This window comes from Zerene cesonia, chromosome 11 (assembly GCF_012273895.1).
Source record: "Zerene cesonia ecotype Mississippi chromosome 11, Zerene_cesonia_1.1, whole genome shotgun sequence".
Lineage (NCBI taxonomy): Eukaryota > Metazoa > Arthropoda > Insecta > Lepidoptera > Pieridae > Zerene > Zerene cesonia.
Genome location: NC_052112.1, coordinates 7,518,154 through 7,533,930, shown reverse-complemented (window position 1 = coordinate 7,533,930; position 15,777 = coordinate 7,518,154). Strand labels below are relative to the sequence as shown.

At 36.4% G+C, this 15,777-nt stretch overlaps 2 protein-coding genes across 2 annotated transcripts in view; one reads left to right on the top strand and one right to left on the bottom strand.

The window, feature by feature from the left end:
• LOC119830214 overlaps positions 1-3,822 on the bottom strand; it is an 8,350-nt gene extending 4,528 nt beyond the window's left edge. Inside the window, exons 1-4 of the mRNA XM_038353131.1 lie at positions 3,713-3,822; positions 3,130-3,348; positions 2,127-2,743; positions 396-697 (exon numbers count right to left, since the gene is read on the bottom strand). Coding sequence (XP_038209059.1) covers positions 396-697; positions 2,127-2,743; positions 3,130-3,327 — 1,117 coding nt within the window. The 5' untranslated portion in view covers positions 3,328-3,348; positions 3,713-3,822. The remainder of the gene's footprint in view (positions 1-395; positions 698-2,126; positions 2,744-3,129; positions 3,349-3,712) is intronic.
• Positions 3,823-5,397: 1,575 nt separating this feature from the next.
• Positions 5,398-15,742, top strand: LOC119830393 (integrator complex subunit 4). Its single transcript, XM_038353397.1, has 16 exons — positions 5,398-5,590; positions 5,804-6,136; positions 6,343-6,591; positions 6,940-7,115; positions 7,423-7,615; positions 8,125-8,299; positions 8,827-9,032; positions 9,181-9,303; positions 9,578-9,713; positions 10,603-10,740; positions 11,325-11,484; positions 12,020-12,166; positions 12,663-12,937; positions 13,319-13,461; positions 14,237-14,456; positions 14,956-15,742. Exons 1-16 carry the CDS (start codon positions 5,537-5,539, stop codon positions 15,153-15,155), a joined length of 2,928 nt encoding a protein of 975 aa, XP_038209325.1. The 5' UTR covers positions 5,398-5,536; the 3' UTR covers positions 15,156-15,742.
• The last annotated feature ends 35 nt before the right edge of the window (positions 15,743-15,777 follow it).

Genomic DNA, 15,777 nt, shown 5'->3' with positions numbered 1-15,777 from the left:
TAGGCAACTTTTTATTCCGATATTCCTACGGGATACGGACTTACGCGGGTGAAACCGCGGGGCACAGCTAGTTCATTTATAATTTTTTAATCACGCTAGAGCCCATACTTAAAATCTCCCTTTGATTCACATTTTTTACTTGAAAATTATAAAACATCGGCTTTAATAGCAGTGTGGGTAGGTTAAGAAACACTTCTTTAACGTGCAAAAGTAAGCAGCTTTTCATTTCTTTCCTTGACATACTAACACACTCACGCTAAAACAAATTCTTAATGCGGATATTTTTAATGATTTTTATAACATGGATGGATAGATTGCCATGTATTTGTTATATAAATATTATACTTGTATATGTGAACGATTACTTATCTATATCATTAACTTTTGTATTTTACCTGTTATTGTTACGAAGGATCTTTCAGAATATAAATCATGCATGCCGACGTATACTCCTTCATATCTTGTTAGTATTGGAGCTATTAGAAGGGGAATACTGTCTGCTTCGTCGAGCGAATCCGGCACTATTAATTGTGACCCTTCCGCTTCGCAGCGTATTCTAGCTTGGTACCAGTCCACGGCTTCAGTATGCAACTTGTAAAACGCATCAAATGCTTTCTCGTATCGGTAGTCGTCGCGAAATTTTGGCCTCTCTGACTCTGTTCGGAATACCCATACAAATGTTAATAACACTGAGATTCTTTAAATATAGGGGGAGACTAATGTAAATCAATTTGCTAAAATATTATAGCAGGCGCTATAATTTACGACTTTACAATAAATATCGATGTTTAAATGAATGAACCTACGTTTCGAATTGATTTTTATATAACAATTTATTAGCTCCGGTCCAATACAAACACAATACAAAATATAAATAGCACGAATAATAGAATGAAAAAAATAAGTACGTCGTGTTCTTTAACCAAAATTTTAATTTATTTATGATCGGTTTCACAGATTCTTCGCTTTGCTATATGGTCTTCACCCACAGCGTAAGTAATATGAACCAAAAGACTCTATTGGGTTAATCTATAATATTTAATATACTAGCTTATCCGGCAAAGCTGTTCTTGTCTTATTCGTATCATTTAGGGATATGAAAAATAGGTATATAATATTTTTCGACCTACCGATACCGATTCTCAGACCTACGCGATATGTACACAAAATTTAATGAGAATCGGTCCAGCCCTTTCGGTGGAGTGTGGTAACTAACATTGTGACACGAGAATTGTATATATAAGATAATACCTCTATTGAATAGAGGGATCCACAGATTTTCGATACCTGTTAATGGCGAATAATGTATGAAGGTATATGTCACAAGTACGAAATAGGCTATCAGCGACACTATCACTATGTGGTGGTATTTGGGAAAATCTGTCATTAATTATTAAACGATGTTCGGTACGACTTACCGCTGCCAACAATAATTATAAAAATGCAAAATGCGTGCAATCTCAGGGATAAAGAGTATATTTTCATTGTAATACATAATTTAGTATGTTTTTATTCATATATCATAACGCACAAACACATTTTTATAAGCTTATCAGTAGAAATGGAATTTTCTCAGTCACCATAAAATTATTGTGACTTTTATGATGTAAATAACAATTCGAATGAAAACACGTGCTTGATTTGGAGTAGACTTTATTTTCATTATCAATCCAATGCTGTACACTGACGCAATATATACATTAGGCTGATCTCATTTATTTCTATAGTACACCGAAAAGTATGTATGTATTTTAATTTTTCTGCTGTTTTTTGTGGCTGCCACAATATTGGCTAATTAGACTTAACATCAATTTAGATCTGATATAATAAATAGCTATCTATGTGACATGTATCACAATTCTTAGGTAGGTACATACTTGTTATACCAGGATAAATGCTTTTTATCATGATAAAACTTTACTTATAAAAACAAGAATAATACTATTCATATAACTTATGTACACACAATCAACCATTAAAATAACATCAATAACAATAAAATCATAACATAAAATGACTAGGAATATAAAATTTTCCTAAATATTTCATATGAGGCATTTATAATGCCCCAACTTAGAAATGCGCGAGTTATATTGAGCAGGGCTCCATGATAAAAGTTTCCAAACTTTGATCCTCTTTTGCGTAATATATAATTAAACTCATATAGAATAGTTCTGTGTGGCCCACCAAGTTCACATTGCATTCCAATTTTTATAACATTTAATGGGTAAAATAAAGTACTTAAAAAGGCACCTATTGAAGCTCCTGCAATAAAATTCTGTAGACTGTCATAGAAAATACTTTCTTGTTTCGGCATTCTTATTTTAATTTCATCTCTTATAATAAAGAATAATGCATTAGATGGACCATTCCTTAGCAAAATAGGAGTAAGTCCTCTATAAAATTCTTTAATACCATAAAAATTTGAAATATGGCTGGCAGCATGAGCAGTATTCTTAAATTTGCTATGATATTTGGGATGTATAAGCAGTGTTTGGAGCCTTTCAAAGGGCATGAGTGTTGCCTCAAAACAGCCTGCAACAACACCAGCTACAGTTTTTGAGACATATGGATTAATTTCCTTATCCAAAAGAGGTTCTAAGCATTCATCATAGACACCAAACATAAGAGACATAGATAAAGACCTCTGCAGCAGTGGTGGCAACATCCCTCTATAAAGATAGCCCAAGCCTTCTTTTTGGAGTTGGTTTAATGCAAATGTGGCTTCTACACCATGCATCATCTGAATCAAAAAAAGGTAAAATAATATATACATGAACCATAATCTTCTTTTGTTTTCTTATCTACCATTCTTACACTAATACAAATATAGAAAGGTTTTCAATTTATTTGATATTGTTTAAAAAACACTTAAGATGTAATAGATTATACAACAAACAATAGATAAACACAGGGCTATACAATCTACACTAATATGATAAAGAGGAAACTTGTATTTTAGTATGTTTGTAATGTTTTCACGCAAAAACCACTGGACCAAAATTAAAAAAAAATTCACCCTTAAAAAACTGCAACTTCACTGAGTCATTCTATATATGTGTCACTAGTAAAACCAAGAGAACTACTTGTTATATATCAAACAATTTATTCAATTCATCAAGTTGGTACCTGTCTAAATATGAGCTTGTTTAATGGATAACTGATGAGTATATTGCAGAAAGCTGAACCACCACCACACACAAACTCCTTCCAGTGTTGAGAAAGGGTCTGTTTTGACATTGTGACTGACATATTGCCCTCTTGGAGACAACTTTGATTTAAGAGCTGTCTTTCAGGCATTTCTTGTACCTGGTGCTCACATGGCATTATTTATTTGTTATTCGACATCTGAAAATAGAATTAAAAATATTTTTCTTTTATGAATTTGACAACCTACATTTTTAATGTATGTTATTAAAAAACTGTAATTTTCCAAGAAGTGTAAGGGATTATAGCCTGTAACACAGATTTTACTTGCAGTCTTTATTATTATTTTATACTCAAATAAATGAGTTTCTATCTAAGGTTAGTAAGTGATAAATTTACCTGTTAAATTATGATGAATATTATTAGTTACGTATGATACGAAATTTACTAATTTTTGTCAATGACATGACGAGTCTCTAAAGTATTATTGTATCATGATAAAATAACCTGAGTTGGATAATTTTTACAATAATGACATACAAATAAGAAAAACCAGTGAACTAACTTTGTTTGTTTGAATTATATCTTTTAATAAATTAAGCAATTTCGCTTTCACTCTAGTGCACTCCAGTCTCCATCACAAGTTCCATAATATCTGCCATTTGGATGTCAAATGTCCATTATCATGTCAATTCAATTTAATTTTTTGGTGAATGGCAATATGTTTTTGCACAATATTGCCAGTGTCACGTTGGGAAGAGGATACACGCTTAAAAAATTATTTTATTTACTGATGTCAATCAAATCGCAGATATACCTAAAACAAAAAGAGACGAACACAATATATAAAAATACACAACATCTAAATGAGTATTATTAGTGGAGACAGATAATAAATTTCATATGGCGGTATTATTTTGACGAACAATTTAAAACTATGCTAAGGATATTAATAGAAAAGAATGCTATAATTTTATTTATTAGTTACAATAAAGTTAGAAAGAATTTTTATTAAAGAGACATTCAACATTGACTACAGGAGATTCATACTGGTGGGTCTGGGGATATCCTGAGGGAGGGAATCATACAGTATAGTATAGTAATCTACAACGTAAATTCAGTGAAATATGCCTTTTTTTTTAAGCGGGGAAATCTTGCGTAGATACCCACGGCTTCCGGAGATAAAGCCGTGGGTTATGTCGGTTCCTATCGACCAAAACCCCACTGAGTTCCGTCGAGCCACTTAAGTGAAGGGGCCACGGGAGCTGGTTAAAATTCGTCCGCGACCCCTTCGGCGAGTGAAATATGCCTGATATTCTTGAGTCCCAGGTGAACACCTAAAAATTTTATTATATATATATAATGGGTACAATCAGTGTATGTGTCGATATCCACTATCGTGGACCACCATTTTCATTTCATGGACCCCCAACTATTTTTTCGCTGACACAGACACCTTGCAGGTTGTCATAGATCCCTAGGGTTCAATATAGACCACTTTGGAAATCCCTGAGTTATTCCAATTATCATGACACTGGCGCTATCAAGTTTTGAACTGTGACATTCCACCTTTTTTGTAATGCTATGCATTAAAATTTAATATTATAGTTCTTGCTAAGATAACTTTTAGTAAAAATATTAGGTACATTTTCACATGAGCTATTTATGCCTAATTATTATTCCATAATTTTTATTCCAGTGCTGTCAAACAGAACCAAGCACTCGTGATTGAAAATCCAATCGTGAGAGTGGCAATGTGGAGAAGATGTTTCCCTTTCTAATGTGGTGACCATATTCAACGGACTTCCTTCAGAAGCGCTTTAAATTAAGTATTTGACGGATTAAAGCAGTTTCTAATAAAGTTACTATTCATTATAAAAACAGGTAGTACACTAATTGGTCTTGACTGAATTGCATTTTACTTTCTCATATGGCATGTGGATAAAGGTGTCACAAGATTTAAGGATATAAAACAAAACGATCTCGAATCCATTCATAGATAATTTTTGAATCCGTTGATTTTAAATCGCTAACATTGGACATTCCATTATATGATTCAGTATCTAAATGAAAGGCTGATCAGAAGCTTCTATTTTTTAATTAAATTAAGTTAAATTAAAACTAATATATTCGGTAAAGTGTAATATGCGCTTATGTACCCGGTAGCATGTTACGTAGTCCTAATCTGTGTGTATTAGTTGCTCTGTAGCTTCTGCATCTACTTGTTTTTTCCGCTGGCTGTCACGCAAATGTCACATGTCAACCAAAGAATATAAAAGCGCACTTTATTTTGTTTTGGTTCATTATGTGTTAATGTATAAGAAAGTTATATTAATAGTACGGGTTTAATTTCCATTCGGCATTCACTAGATTTTAATTTAACTACACAATGGCAGCGGTGTTGAAGAAAAGAGCATTAGCAGAGTACAACAAATCTTTTCAGGTATGGATTCATATTTTGATTTGTTTTTCTTTTGACTAATATATACCAAAATGAGCTACAATTAAAATATGAGAACCTTCGATCAGCTAAAGTATTCATCATAAAATAAATATTCATTTGGATTTGAACTTATATAAATTTATCAATATGACTAAAAACATAATAATGTAGGGAATACCCAAAAACTATCAATGTGATAACATTATGTTTTAGGATGGACCGTCTTCAAAGAAACTTCACCTGGCTAAAAAACCATTAATAGGCAGTTCAGCTGCAGCATTTGTTGGCTTGTTGGAAAAATGTAAATCAAGTGACGAAGCACTACAGTTATTACTGAGAATCTCAGATTGCCTTCAGTTTCAAGAGTCAGATGTTGAAGAAGCTATCAAAAAGCTGTCTGAGCACTTTCAGTCAGAGGAAGAATCAGTGGTCAGGGTGAAAATATTGTGGCTTTTTTGTGATATAGGATTGGAATGTCCTGGAGCTAACTTGAATCACTTAATTGAAGAAACTACTCATTTAATAAAGAATGAAACATCCCATAAGGTAATTTATATTATGTTTTGACAAGGTTAAAAAGTTATCGGTGTAATTATTTATTTAATTTAAAAAAATTTACTCATTGTTTATCAATGATGGCATTGAAGATTCTTATTTCAAACAGCAACCTAAGATAAAATCTGAAATTTATAAATTTAGTCTAAATATTACAATTTATTCGTTAATGTACATTACTATTGTTTTTAAAACAGGTTATTGCTCAAGGAATTGCTACACTACTAAAGTTGGGGAACAAATTGTCCGAAGACAAAATTCTCATGAATAGACTGGTAGGTGTGGCCAGAGACAATCTGAAGGATACAAGTCACCAGGTGAAGTGTAGGTGCTTGCAGCTGATCAGTGAACTGTATCCAATATGCCCAGAAATTGATAGAACGGCAGAAATGATTGCAGAGGCAGATATAATAGTTAAACTACTCAGTGATTATAGTAATGCTGAGGTAAGTTTAAAAATCTGTGTATGTTAACATTCCAGATCGATAGCGCAGCATGGGTTTTCTAGGTTTTCACCACCTGGGGCCGACTAGAAGTTTGCTGCCCTTGTTCGGATTTTGTACCCAAAGGGTAAAATAGGAACCTATAACTAAAAGTCATGTATATCTGTTGGCGAAAATAAAACAACAACTACAAAAAGTTCAAATCAACAGTTGGCTTCTGTGAACAGAAATCTTAATGTCATGATTCATAAATTGGCGCCCCTAGGGCATACAAAAGGGGGCCCCAACGCTACGCTACTGCTCCAAAAATAACAGGATTATCTTCTTTAAAACTATTGTTTGATTTTTTAGGATGCAAGAGTACGCTGTGAAGCATTTCAGTCACTGTTAACACTACATGGCCGTGGTTTAACGCTTAGTGCACAAATTTATGAACATGTTTGCACAGCATTATCCGATGATTATGAAATTGTGAGAGAGGTAGCTCTCAAATTAGTCTGGCTGCTTGGAAATAAATATCCAGAGAAGTAAGAATAAGTTGTATACAAATGAATATATAGTTGAATAGAAGTATACTTCTATTCACAAACTAAAATAAACCTTTTATAAATTGTGTCTATAAAAATGCTAACTCTGCTTAAAATTTTTGCTATTTTCGTGTATTATTATTTCCTGTAATTAATAATCTCATAGTATAATATTGTAATGTTAAATCAGACCTGAATGAGAATTGGTACAATCTGAAAAATATCTAATTTTCTTAATGCCTTTCTGACCTCTTGCCTCATGTCTTTATTCTTAAATGAAGATAAAAAAATGTAAACATGATTTCAGCACTGTCACTCTTCAAGACGGTGAAACGACAATGCGTCTAGTAGATGACGCCTTCATACGAATATGTTCGGCTGTTAACGATCTATGCATGCAAGTGCGCGCTCTAGCGTGTACACTTCTTGGTACTACCAAGTCTGTGTCAGATCGGTTCTTGTTGCAGACGCTGGACAAACAGTTGATGAGTAATATGAAGGTAAGTTTGTTTGTGAATATTATTGTCCATGTCTGATTTCCTTATAAAATTGGTTAAAAATACAAGGATTGTATAACATCATATTAGTATATAACTATGAAGGAAGATGCATTTATATTAAGAAGTTTTAATATAAATGCATCTTCCAATAGAACCAATTAAATAATAATAAAAATAAATTTAAAATTCTACTCTTTTTTTAGTTTCCCTTCTCCATTTCCATTTTCAAACTAAAAACTTATCTATACACTCACTGTGTGGCATGTCATTAAAATAAACGTCTTTTCTTTCTTTTCTTACTTTTATTTATTTAAAAAATATGTGTAAGTCAAACAGTTTATATAAACTAAATTGTAATTGCTATAAATTGTAAATTAGAAAAAATATATGCATGAATGAAAATAAATATGAAATATGAAAATATGAAATTTTCATTCTTTTCTTTCTCTCCTTTCTTTTCTTTAATTCAAAACAAACGTAGAAAACGCGCAATACCCCTCCGTTGGCAGAAAAAGAAAACGGCGCACGAGCGCGGCGCGGAGCTGGTGCGGTCGGGCGCGTGGGCGAGCGGGCGGCGCTGGGCGGACGACGCGCCCGGCCAGCTGCTCGAGCAGGCCACCGTGCAGCTGCTGCCCGGCGGCGCGGCCGGCGCCTTCGTGCACGGCCTCGAGGACGAGTTCATGGGTGGGTGTGACGTCCGCCCCTATGAGAGCTCCTTAGTTACATAGTTAAACTCCACCCTCCGGTGACTTATAAAAAAAACTTTATTTCTTTAACTAAATTATAAAGAAATTAAATTAACGTGCCGTCATACAACGATGCTTCATATTGTGAATATCTTACAATAAAACTTATTCCTAATAAGATTGTGTAATGCTATGTGTTCCCATGAGCAATTATGTATGTAAATATATAAAAGTAAATAAATAAATTACACCATTTGTTTATGTTCCAAAAGGCGCTTTTGAAGAAAGCCTATGGGACTGGTCAAATTATTAGAGGCAAATGATTATTTCATTCATGAGCAAGCCATGTTATATAAAGCCGATACTATACATAGGTATTCCAACTTGGACAAAGTAGGACCACTTGTAATCACAATATTTTACCACTCTCTCCTATGGACTCATAAAGCTAATATTTAGATTAAAAAATATATATAGACTAAAAATTGCGTTTTAAAATAAATTTTCTTCAATATCCATTTACAGAGGTACGCACAGCCGCCGTAGAAGCAGTGTGCGAATTGTCGATGGAAAATTCAATTTTTGCGACCACATCGCTCGATTTTCTTGTGGACATGTTCAACGATGAAATTGAAGATGTTCGTCTGAGAGCTATAGACAGTTTGACTAAAATATCTCATCATATTGTATTGCGGGAGGATCAATTGGAAACAATATTGGGTGCCTTGGAGGTAATAATCTTAATGTTATATTACTTCGTAACTAAATTTTCGTTAAAAGGCTTTCTAAACTTAATAAAGAGATAGCTGTAATTTATGAGAAAAAATAGGATTAATTACTTTGTAAGATTTTCCATATTATAAAAATATTCATTTATAGGATTACTCTATGGATGTAAGGGAGGGCTTACACAGAATGCTTGGATCATGCACAGTTGCATCAAAGACTTGTCTAGAAATGTGCATTGACAAAATTCTAGAAAATCTGAAGAGATATCCTCAGGTAATTTATTAATTTATTTACAGGTCATTTATTGACATATCATTTCGATATTTTAAAATGTCCTGTATTTTTCAGGAAAAAAACCGCTTTTCATATTTTTTTGCGAAATGTTTCGAAATTTATGCGTAATAGAGAAATAAGCATATCAAAGTTCACCCAAATCTTTGATTTTCGGCACGAGTAAATTAAATCAAATTCAAGGCCAAATGAAAATGTACTTTCGAATGCAAACAATTTATTTTTTACATTTATAAAGATCACATCATGTTGTTAGGATAAGCGCTCAACATTCCGCTGCGTGCAACGTATGGGCAGCAAGCACGCGACGCTGGTGCTGCCGCTCACCACCCGGCTGTTGGGCGTGCACCCTTTCTTCGACATGCCGGAGCCCGACGTCGAAGATCCGTCTTGTATCCTTTTTTTATATGTAACTAGCACTTGCCCGCGGCTTCGCACGCGTTCAATTTCGGGTAGTTTTATAGATGTTATTATACATATAAACCATCCTCGTGGAATCACTCTTACTATTTAAAAAAGTGCATGTAAATCCGTTGCGTCGTTTAAAATGTTTAAGCATACATAGGGATATACAGAGTACACTTTGTTTAATACTATGTAGTGATTAAAAAATGGGTATTTTAATACGATTAAGACAAAATACAAAAAACAAAAAAATATTTTATTTTTCTTTACAAATTGCGTACAAACTTATTGACAGTTTTACATTGTATTTAATCAATGATCAATGATCAATATCGAATCCACATATTTTCAACTGACTTCCAAAAAAGGAATTCGACTGTATTTTTTGTGATTGTGACCTTATAACTTTTTTTTGGGATTTTATAATTATTTTTTATTTAATAGCTGGTGCCTCATATGTTGATCTATTTTAATTTGGTCTAGTTAACAATGAGAAGGCGGTTTATATGTGAAAATATGTTCAAAGCTATGAATATATTATATCGTGATTATAAATCACTTTTTCCTCGCTATATATTTACTAGAAGATAGATATTTTTTTAATTTAATTGCATCCTACTATATCCTACTATCCTATCCTACTAATACTATAAATGCAAAAGTTTGTAAGGATGTGTGTGTGTTTGTTGCTCTTTCACGCATAAACTATTGAACCGATTGCAATGAAATTTTGTACTTAGACAGCTGGACAACTGGAATAACATAGGCAACTTTTTATTCCGATATTCCTGTGGGATACGGACTTACGCGGGGGAAACCGCGGGGCGCAGCTAGTCTGTATATATAAAAACAAAATCCTTAACAAAATACAAATAGATATGTGTGTGCTGATCTTGGTGTTCAACGCGGCGCAACACTGCACCACGATGCTGCCGCTGTTCGAAGAGCACACGGTCAAACACTACACCTACCTGCGGGACACTATGCCACACCTCGTACCGCCACTGCCTATTGGTAACATCTCGTTATTTTTAAAGGGTTTCCTAATAATTTGATAGAAATTTCTTTCGAGTTGACCAGGCAAACGTTGTACTGCCGTATTATTATCATTTAGGGGCATGAAAATAGATAAGGGACGGCTATGAATATAAAATTTCATAAACGTAGGTCCTTTGGTGGAATTGGTAAAACATTGCAGACATACAATTATTGAACTAAAAACTTTTAACTGTGGACACTAGTCGTCTAAACTAGGCCGAGCCTGAATCTTCAGCGACAATATTTTCCTACTATGTATATTTGATTTGTAATTAGTACGCGACACTGACACCTATTGAATGAAACGTATGACTTATAGCTATTCTATTATAACTAACTAGCTTTTGCCCGCGGTTTCGCACGCTTTTCATTTTGGAGTGTTTTAATAGATGTCATACATAAAAACCTTCCCCTTGTACCACTCTTATGTATTAAAAAAAACCTATCAAAATCCGTTGCATAGTTTTAAAGATTTCAGCATACATAGGGACATAGGGACAGAGAAAGCGACTTTGTTTTATACTATGTAGTGATTAACTATTTTCTCATATCTCTATCAGGTGACAACCAGTTCTCGCGCAACGAGAAGAGCGAGACGGCAATGGACGACACGGCGGTGCGCAAGTTCTTCGACACGGTGCTGCAGCATATCGACAACGCGACGCTGTCCACCGCCGTGCGGATGAAGATGCTGCACTCGGCTGAGGAGCAGCTCAATAAGTACGGGTTTTATTGTGCAGTTATGTGAATGTATGGAAATGGAAATTATAATATTCAGTGAAACAGTGATGGTAAATTTTTGGTATAAAAAATAATTTAAGGAAGAATTGTATGAAGGTCTCAGGATATTTGTTGTTTTTGGTGTGCAGGAAATAAATTTTTTGATTGATAAATATACAAAATACACGCTATTACTTGATTATCCATGTACTGTAGGGAAAAGGGGTCGCGAACGAATTTTTACCAGCTCACGTGGCCACTTCACTAAAGCGCCTCAACGGAACACAGTGAGGTTTTTTTTGGTCGGTAGGAATTCGACATAACCTACGGCTCCTTCTCTGGAGGCCGTGGAAAACTATGCAAGATTCCTGACTATAAAAAAAAAATGTACTGTAGGGTTAACAAGTTCAGGTGTATGTGTGTGTGTGTCCACATCCAATGACATTTAAAAGTTCTTTCAAATGTGTGTATGTGTGTGTATTTATGTGAAAAATTTAAAATCCTCAATAATGTGTGTGTGCGCGTGCGCGTGTAGGCTGGCGGAGATGGAGCCGCTGGTGTCGGGCGCGGCGCAGTTCACGGCGCTGTTCGCGCGCTGCGTGCTGGCGCTGCACGCGGCGCTCGCCCGCGCGCCCGCGCCGCCGCACCACGCGCTGCTGCAGCTCTCCACCGACTGTCTCCGGTGACTATTACCATCATACATACCCTATTTGCGCGTAGTGGTGGCTCAGCGGTGAGGACCTCGGACTTAAAATTGACAGGCCGGGGTTCGAGACCAATCGAGCGTGCAAGAAATAAATTGATTTTTAAATTGCTGCTCGAAACGATGAAGGAAACCTCGTGAGGAAACCGGCATGTCCGAGAATTATGAGTTCGACGACATGTGACATCTGCCAACCTGCACTTGGCCAGCGTGGCGGATTAGGGCCTAAACCCACATAGGAGGCCTGTGTCCCAGCAGTGGGATGTTTCCACATATATGGGCTGATGATGATAATGATGATGATACCTTTTTTGACGTTAATTTTCACACATTGATTGAATAGACCGGAGAGCTGTAATACCTGGCTTTCGTCTACTAGAGAATTATTTGTGCATTTACAAATGCGATTCTTATAGAATTTTCGTCAGCCGTCACAACTCTTAAAACTTTTCACACGTGAAACCTTCGTGCGCAGATTGCAGCACCAATTCAGCGGGGTGTCGGAACAGGAGAGCGCGTGTGTGTGGCAACTGGCGCTCCGTGTGTCAGCTGCGAAGCTGATAGCCGCCGTTGAGAACGCGGCGGTTCCGGGGGCGGGGCCTAACGCGGCGGGGACGGGCGCGGCGCCGGGGCAGGCGGGCCCGGGGCAGGCGGGCCCGGGGACCGCGGGGGGCAGTGCGGCGGCACTCACCGCGGCCGCTGCGTTGACGCATCACGCTGAACTGCTCGATAGGCTTTTGGCTTCAGCCGGTGAGTATTCATGAACCTTATCACCGTTTAGTTTCTATTCTTAGTATGTACCTTTTGTTATGTGTCATGTTTTATTGTTTTCTAATAATGGCTTAGATAATAAATAAAGTCGTAAAAATAGTTATTTAATACATAATATAAGGTACAGATACTATATTCAAAAACACGTTTAATTGCATTATTACACTTATATTTCTTGCTAAAATAGTATAAAATTTTTGAGAACTACAATAATCTTAGTTTATAGAACCTGCCGTTACCTTTACCAACTTACTCAAAATAAAAATAAAAATATACGATAGTTACATATATTATGTTGTTGAACTGTTGGTTACCCATAACACAAACCCAATACTGATCACAAACGCACGTCGTCCCAAGGCATGGAGCCGGAGCCGTTCACGATAGCGGTGTTCCAGCAGCTGTCGGCGAGCGGCGAGCACAAGCCGGCGGCGCTCGGGCGCGCGCTGCTGCCGCTGCTGCTGGCCGCGCCGCCGCCGCTCGTGCCGCGCCCCAACCTCAAGGTGCGTGTGCGCGCAGACTGTGTGCCACTTACAGCTACACATACGATAGGGGGGGGGGGGTCGAGCACGCTTCGACACACATTGGGCCAGATCGCACCGGGGAAGTACCACACCCCCACAGAAGGCCGGCGTGAAATGGCATTCTACTGTGTTTCGTTCGGTGAGTGGGAGAGCCGGAGGCCCATATCTTTTTCCTTTCCCTTCCCAGTCCGTTCCTTTAGTCCTCTTGCCAATCCCTTTCTTAAACCCTTCCCAATTTAGTCGGCCATCCATTTGTTGAGGCGTAAGGTCTGCAATAGACCTTATGCCTCACTAAATGTTCAAGGGCGGTGGTAGCGCTTACCATCAGGCGTTCCACCAGCTCCATTGCCGACTGTGACATAAAAAAATTTTAACTGCACAGATTATATACGCGGCCTTACACTTTACGCGGCTTTCATATTATACACTAGCGGTCCGCCCCGGCATCGTCCGTGGTACATATATAGCCTATAGCCTCAATAGCCTCAATAAATGGGCTATCTAACACTGAAAGAATTTTGCGAATCGGACCATTAGTTCCTGAGATTAGTGCGTTCAAATAAACAAACAGACTCTTCAGCTTTATAGTATTAGTATAGATTACAAAGAAACTGATTATAATTTGCAGAAATATAGTACTAGACGCTCGTTCCGTTATTTTTAAAAACGGAATTGAATCGGATTGTAAGAAACAAGTTATTTTTTTTTTTAGTTGTTTAGTGAATTTTCATTATATATATTTTTTTTATTATAGATAAGAATGTGTACGGCGACTATAATTGAGCCGGCCACAGACAACGACACGGTGTTGCGGTTCTGCGCGGGGCTCATAACGGGCGTGGCCTTCGAGGCGGAAGTGCTTAGGGTTAAGGACCCAAGCGCTATTCGCATTCGTGTGGCATATCCGGATAGGAGAGTGCACGCTTTGGTGCCGCCTAGAGACCATCTGAGGCCGCTTGACCATCAGAATACTAGTATGTACCATAGATTAAACATGGGTTTAAGTGTGCATGCATAAGATATGATAAATAAACATAAATAAGGTCGCTGCTTTTCTGTGTGCTTGCGTTTTAGTGAGACAACTGAAGTAGAGTAATTTGAAATCCTCTCATTTCTTAAAGTCCTACCCTACTAATAATATTATAAACGCGAAAGTTTGTAAGGATGTGTGTGTGTGTTTGTTGCTCTTTCACGCAAAAACAACTGCACCAATTGCAATGAAATTTGGTACGTAGATAGCTGAAATACTGGAATAACAAATAGGCAACTTTTTATCCCGATATTCCTACGGGATACGGACTTACGAGGGTGAAACCGCGGGGTGCAGCTAGTTATACTATAAAATCATACAACAACTTAAGCATTTATATAACAATACATTGTGTAGTCATAAATGTTCATTTTGTATATTCATTGTGGGGCACTTCTTGTAATTTCATTAAGTCAATCCGAAAATATATTTATATTTTTTAGATGACGACGATACAGAAAACGTGCGTCTCTTAACGAAGGTGTTAATTTCCCACGGAGTGTGGACAGAACCGTGCGGCGTGGATATATCGGTGTGTCTCGCTGTGGAGGAAGGGTCGAGCCGAGAAGTCGCACCTCTTGTGGAACTCTGCCGGCCCGTCAGAGTCACTGTTGCGCCGAAACCTATCAAACGCGGCATTTAGATTCCAAAATTAAACATTCAAAACTATAAGTCGAGATACATGTGTACAATTTTGAGAATATAAGCGAAATCTACTTTTAAAAAATTTAGTTCTATAGTAGGATTGTAATTCGAAATACAAAATGTTATTGCAAACAATTAATCTATTTTATTGCTTTTATCACATATAAGATATTAAATTAACCATTTTTTTTGTTTCTCAGTTTATTTTCTGCAAGTTATGTAAAAATATTAAGATGTCTTCTAAAGAAATGCAAATGTATATTAGTGATATAAGTATTACTGGCAAGTGGTAACATGGGACTTTTTGTTTATATAAAGAACTAGCTGTCTGGTCCAGCATTACCCCTGCTATACTAATAACACTCAGGGGTCACATATATATTCAAAAGTGAAAAGATTTCCGAAAACCATATAGTTGTTCCTAAAATTAGTGCATCAAAAAAGAACACTTCAACTTCATAATATTTGCTTTTTTGTATACATCCATCTAATGATTACTTAGTTCAGTACATATTTTATCAGTGCAGAAGTGCAGAGAATGGTGTGTTAATGATCAAGAAATAAAACAATTTGAAAGAAATAAAATATTTGTTTTTTATTTTATTTACACCATACATTTT

What these genes read in the sequence shown, in the direction of transcription:
- LOC119830393 (XM_038353397.1), top strand. Translation starts at nt 5,537, where the DNA reads ATGGCAGCGGTGTTGAAGAAAAGAGCATTAGCAGAGTACAACAAATCT. An exon ending in CAATATTGGGTGCCTTGGAG is followed by an intron (nt 9,033 to 9,180) that starts GTAATAATCTTA and finishes ATTCATTTATAG; the next exon opens with GATTACTCTATGGATGTAAG. An exon ending in TAGGCTTTTGGCTTCAGCCG is followed by an intron (nt 12,938 to 13,318) that starts GTGAGTATTCAT and finishes CGTCGTCCCAAG; the next exon opens with GCATGGAGCCGGAGCCGTTC.